This window comes from Sander vitreus, chromosome 1 (genome assembly GCF_031162955.1).
Source record: "Sander vitreus isolate 19-12246 chromosome 1, sanVit1, whole genome shotgun sequence".
In the NCBI taxonomy this organism is placed as follows: domain Eukaryota; kingdom Metazoa; phylum Chordata; class Actinopteri; order Perciformes; family Percidae; genus Sander; species Sander vitreus.
In genome coordinates this window covers 30,719,279-30,725,580 of record NC_135855.1, presented here as the reverse complement: position 1 = coordinate 30,725,580, position 6,302 = coordinate 30,719,279, and the positions used below count along the sequence as shown (strand labels likewise).

Here is a 6,302-nt window from a genome sequence, read left to right as displayed (position 1 = left end):
GTGTGTTTGAGAGGGGGCGGCCTCTAGCTCACCCAGTAAAGAGCGTGCGCCCCATGTGAGAAAGAGAGAGAGAGTATGGGAGGAGATGGGTGTTCACAATGCGCATGTGTAGACAGTGATCTGTGCTGCGGTGGAAGAGGGGCTGGAGACACACAACTATAGAGATGGCGCGGCACCCGACCGGAGCGCAAGGACAGCTGGTTGGCGGTGGGGGGGCTTGAATTATAAAGGGAATTAAAAAAAATAATAATAATTTAAAAAAAAATAACAACAACAAAAAATATCAAGGGAAAAAAGGATTCGGAGAAGGAGTTTTCATTCTGCAAAACGGCGTCCAAGGTAGGAGAATATTTGTGAATATAAGGACAAGAGAGCAAAGGAGGCTGCTGCAAGAAGAAGAAAAAAAGCAACAAAAGAAAATTGAACTTTACTGGACGTGAGGACTTCTGGACGCCAGCTAACTGCGGTAAATCAGATAGATGGTTTGTCCAGAGCGCTGCCCGGATCATGAACGCACAGCTGTCGATGGAGAATATTGGCGACATGCACGGAGTGAGCCATGAGTCCGTGGCCGGTCACGGGGAGCTGCTGAGTGGCCACAGTCCGCATGCCCGTCCGAGCCCCCGGGGTCTAAGCCACCGCGCTATGGGCATGGCAACCCTCTTGGACAGCGGAGACTATCACCACGGACACCACGGACACCTGCATCCAGCCATCAGCATGTGTGAAGCCCCCCCTGGCATGAGTGCAAGCAGCACTTACACCACCCTAACCCCCCTGCAGCCCTTACCCCCCATCTCCACCGTGTCCGACAAGTTTCCTCCCCATCATCACCACCACCACCACCACCACCACCATCCCCATCATCCTCACCATCATCCCCACCAGAGGATCCCCGGAAATGTCAGCGGCAGCTTTACGTTAATGCGAGAGGACCGGAGTCTGGCGCCTATGAACAGTCTGTATCCCGCATATCATCACAAAGATCCCTGCATGGGCCAGAGCCTCTCCCCGTTGTCTGGTTCCGGTCTGGCCAGCATACACACGTCCCAGGCCGGTATCCCTCCTTACGCTCACCCCGGTGCCGCCATGCCTGGTGAGAAGATGCTCACCCCCAGCGGGTTTGAGGCTCACCACCCGGCCATGCTCGGTAGACACACGGAGCAGCACATGAGCTCCTCAGCGGGCATGGTACAAATTAACGGCCTCCACCACCACCCGCACGCACACCTTGGCGCGCAGGGGCACGGCCAGGGGCTAGGGAACAGCCGGGAGCAGGCCTCCGGGCCCGGACAGCAAGGGGGAGAGGGTGGTGTTTCTGGGGGCCAGATGGAGGAGGTGAATACCAAAGAGGTGGCGCAAAGGATCACCACGGAGCTGAAGCGCTACAGCATCCCTCAGGCCATCTTTGCCCAGCGGGTCCTGTGCAGGTCCCAGGGGACCCTGTCCGACCTGCTGAGAAACCCCAAACCCTGGTCCAAGCTCAAGTCCGGTAGAGAGACCTTCCGCCGCATGTGGAAATGGCTGCAGGAGCCTGAGTTCCAACGCATGAGTGCGCTCAGGCTCGCAGGTGAGCGAAGCCTCGGTAAAGCCCCCCTTTTTGTTTTCATCTTTTGAATGTGTTGCTGAGAGAAACAGACGCTCAAACAGGTTGCGTTAATTCAGCACAGAGGACCATCAGACCCGAATGCTACCTTATATTAAGCGGTGGGTTAAGTGGGCTGGGGACAAAAGCTGAGTTTTCATTATAGAGAGAGAAAACTAAACATTTTCCAGCAATCAAAGTGTAATGTAAAATCCCATGAGGGTAGCATTCAGGACAAACGTGCCTCTAGGCTGATAGTTCTTTATCAAAATAACATATAGTTATAACATCATGTCTCCACTTGTCTCTAGAAATTAAGCCTTTATAATAAAAGATGCTGGAAGTCAAATGGTTTTAGATGCAAGCAGAACTAGGCCATGCGTCTTGGTTTGGTGAATCGACGAGTCTGGTTTCTTTAGATAAGGCCACCGAATTGGAGCCTAATGTCTGTAGGAGAGGTCTGTTGGATAGTCAAATAATACCATTTTAATGTGTGTTAAGCAATAGGCTTAATGAAGTCGCTAAAGTTGAAAAGTGCTTCACCAAGCTGATGCTCCCAACATTAGTGGCCTGATATCAATACGCATCCCTTTTCTGTCTCTACACTGATTTTTTGGGTTGTGTGAAACAAGTGCTCATGTTTTACCTCAAATTATCGACCGCTGGACTGTGTGCGTAAGCTGATCCTTCGCCCAGAAATCGTTAGGAATGTGTTTATTTTGGTGTAGATGCAACTGATCAGCCTTTTTGGTGTTGCCCTTGATGTAAACAGAGAAAGAGAAAAGTGTGTGTGCACGTGTTCTTTAGAGTGTTTACTAAATTAGAATGTCAAGTTAAGCTTTTTGCCGTTACTTTGTTAGAATTATAGGCCTTCATTGCAGAATACAATAAAGTTAAGTAGAATAGAGAGACCATGCGTTTATGTTTTGTTCGTAAGTTAACTCTGAGATGACTGAGGCTTCTCTAATTAACTGATAGACCTCTGTATTAATTTGTCCCTGAGGTACGCACAAGTCAATTAGGGCGCGCATAGAGGCCCGAATCGTCTGTGCGCGTTCACTCAACCCGATGGATTTTTTTAAGGTTATAAGCCTAATCAATGACCTACAAATGGACATTTAAGCTTTTTGAAAAGTGAGGCTGCAGCCACATGGAAAGTGCGTGTGTGAGTGCATGCTCGTGTGTGTGTGTGTGTGTGTGTGTGTGTGTGTGTGTGTGTGTGTGTGTGTGTGTGTGTGTGTGTGTGTGTGTGTGTGTTGAAAATTAGATTTTATCACTGACTTTTGCAAATGAGGAAAAAAAGGCCTATTCAACTTTTGAAAGCTGGTTTTGTTTTTGATATCATCAACAATATCATCATTGATAATTAGTGTGATCAGCCTTAAATTGAAACAAAAATCTGTATCTGTAAGTATTTATTATGTTTTTAATGTTTTTAAAGGAAGGACATTCATACTGGCTGTTCTGGGGAAATGAATGCCTGCTACAGGCCTGCTTCAGTTGTTCATTGTTTTTCCCTTTTTATCTTTCCTTGAGCATGTCACGTCCTGTCTCGTTATATCTCAACTTCTTATAAGAAAAAAACATAAATAAAAATGGCAAAGTCTCTCTAGAGCAAAAACCCAAAATAAAAAACTGTAGCTTTTCGTTGAAAAACGCCACACACAAAAAAGGTAGGGAGAAAAGAAATCGTTTACAGTTAAAAACTAAATTAATTTCGAGAGAATTGGCTGAGCGACATTATATTGATCCATTCGTTTCTAGGTGAACTAGATATGCGATCGTGATCTGAAATAGATGTGATATCTACTTATTGATTTTAGGCTTCTGAAATTAATCTAGGGCCTTCCCTCCTGTTCACACGTATTCAATTACCCATCTGATTTTGCTTGAATATAATAGAATATAACAGAATATGTTTGTAAATAGGAAGATTTGGCACAGGACAGAATTCATGATTTTATAACTTAGACATCAACCTGGTCTTGTAAGTAAGAATAGTTAGAGGGTTGAATATGTGCAGTATTTGCTGCACAGACGTCTGTTTGTTGTTCTCTCGGGCTCTATGTGAGATTATGAAATTCAGGACTATCGTCACACCGTGTCTGTAGGCCCAGTGTGTGCAGTTATCTGTGTGTTTGTAATGATTAGCCGGGAGCAGTGTTTGTGTGTGTGTGTGTGTGTGTGTGTGTGTGTGTGTGTGTGTGTGTGTGTGTGTGTGTGTGTGTGTGTGTGTGTGTGTGTGTGTGTGTGTGTGTGTGTAATTAGTGTGATAACGAGGCCGCTGTTATGTCCCCCTGGTCCTGGGAAAGCTGCCTCTCTGCCCGGGCCTCCTGTGCCGGGGCCGGGCCGCTCTGTGCTGGCTCCTGCTGTCTGAGTGGCCTTCACTGCTGCTGATTTATAGCAGCCCTTACACGAGGAGCTCCAGCTCTCTGTTAATATTTACCAGCACTGGAGACACCGGGCTACTTAAACTCACAATTATACTCCAGTTTATGGTCATGCGGACAGGTCGCTGCACTGTACTTTACCACACACCTGAAAGTGTGTGTTCTGAAATTAGGTTACAATGGGATCAGCAAAATCAGCTTCAACTGGACTTATGTGTTTATTTTGATCTCTCTTTCTTATGAAGCTTAAGTCTACTGTTTGGTCTTACTTTACACGTGCATTATTTGGAAGACAATAACATAGCTTAGATATCAAAACTAAAGAGCAAACATATTATACAACCAGTAACTCGAAGTAATAAGCCACTTTATTACAAATGCCCAGTGTAATATTGAATCGTTGGTCGTTTTTATAGTGCAGTGATACGATTAAAATAATTATTTTGGCAAATCGGTTTCTTTTGTACCATTACTGCGATTTGAGGTTTTCTATAACAAATGTTTTTATTCACCTGGTGCATTTTGCGAATGTATTCAGCACTGGTTTAGGAAATGCTTTGTGGTTAGAATATACCGTTCATTCATTTCCCCCAGTGAGTCCATGTTGGGCCTTGCTCCAGCAGCCCACGTCTGCCCCCTCCTGGTCTCTGCTCACCGATGAATCTCAGTTCGGATGGCTGCAGGGGGCTTCAAAAGAAAAAAAGTGAAATCAAATACCAACGATATCAGTTGAAGGAATGTTTGATTTGCTGTCAAACGGATTCCCAAGTTCTTCTTTTCAATATTACATTATCCGTAGTTCATTTGTCAACAGCTGCAGCCTAGTGCCCAGCGCACCGTTGTTTTCAGCACCGCGGACAGCACCCGTTGTTCCTCGGCTGACAGGCTTCCTGTCTGTCTGCTCTCCTCCAGAACTGGTTCCCAGACAACATGCGCAAGGGTTTAATTCCGCTATTATTTCGCATGCACCAGATACAATCTTATAAGAGGGGTGCTCCTACACAGAAAGAAAAGTCTTTTAACTTTTATAGTCATTTTTGAGTCAAATATGACTCTGACAACACTTTTTCTACCACAATATTAGAGTACTGTGAAACCTAAAACTAATCCATTTTATAGCTGGTTTTTACAAATGAACACAAGTTAAACCAGAGAGGAGGACCATTCATCATCATTCAAACCAGCTGTTGCAATTGTTGATGGGCTTGTAGAGATGCATAATACATTAAAAGCTTGTTTCCAATTTGGTTCTTCAGGACACAATGACAATTTAAAAACAATACTGCTATCATTTAAACATTAGGCTACTTTTACTGCTGATAGTTTTGGTGGATTGTGAAATTACAGTGTTTGTTTGTTTTCGTTTTGTTATATTAGCAATATAATATAGGTATATGTTGTGGTCCCAAATGAAAAATGAATCTTGATATAAGCATCAAAAGCTTAACTTGTTTTGGATCTTCACCTAAACAATCTAAATTCAAGTTAGTTTGGGTTAAAAATGCATTGGAAAATATCTGATCTTGGTATTGACTTTAAATAGTCATATCAGTGTATCCCCTGTTAGAATGAAAACAAACTTCTAAGTTAAGCTGGTATGGTGGAGAACCACTGAGATAATTCATGGGTCAGTCAATGGATTTATTCAGGACCTTTTTTTAATCCAAGGTTGAGGTGTGATGGAGAGTGGATTGTCATGCAGTATCAAGTATATTCTGCCCTTTCTCACAAACCCACTCTCTCCTTCTGTCTGTCTCTTTCCTGAATCCTCCACAGCATGTAAGCGTAAGGAACAGGACCACGGCAGAAGCGAGCGGGGGAGTGTGTCTAAGAAGCCCCGGTTGGTGTTCACAGATGTGCAGCGGCGGACACTCCACGCCATCTTCAAAGAGAACAAGCGTCCATCCAAAGAGCTACAGATCACCATCGCCCAGCAGCTGGGCCTCGAGCTGGCCACGGTCAGCAACTTCTTTATGAACGCACGTCGCCGGAGCCTAGATAAGTGGGTGGACGATGGCTCCGGTCACCCAGCCAACTCTGGCCCCAACGCCTGCACCAAAGCCTGAAGAAAGACTGATTTGACCAACTCATGGACTGACTCAACCTCGGTGGAAAAGCTTTAAAACCTAAGAGAAACAAAGAGAAACTTAAAAAGACCTTGAAGCAACGTTTTGCCCTTAAACCTGTACTATATTGATATTTATAGTATCCAAAGATGAAAAAACAAACCAAAGACTTCTTGTTTGACCTGCTTTCAAATGTTTGTTTCAGCAACACATTAACGTGTAACATACTGCAAAAATACTATAGTTTTACCCCCCTTCACA

The 6,302-nt window shown here is 44.6% G+C and overlaps 1 protein-coding gene across 1 annotated transcript; it reads left to right on the top strand.

Annotated features, from left to right (window-relative positions):
• The first annotated feature begins 507 nt into the window (after window positions 1-507).
• Window positions 508-6,041, top strand: onecut1 (one cut homeobox 1). Its single transcript, XM_078258006.1, has 2 exons — window positions 508-1,570; window positions 5,752-6,041. The coding sequence occupies exons 1-2, from the start codon at window positions 508-510 to the stop codon at window positions 6,039-6,041; spliced, it is 1,353 nt and encodes a 450-aa protein (XP_078114132.1).
• The last annotated feature ends 261 nt before the right edge of the window (window positions 6,042-6,302 follow it).

Coding starts and splice junctions, on each gene's coding strand:
- onecut1 (XM_078258006.1), top strand. CDS start 508: ATGAACGCACAGCTGTCGATGGAGAATATTGGCGACATGCACGGAGTG. Junction 1,571..5,751: donor GAGTGCGCTCAGGCTCGCAG/GTGAGCGAAGCC, acceptor AATCCTCCACAG/CATGTAAGCGTAAGGAACAG.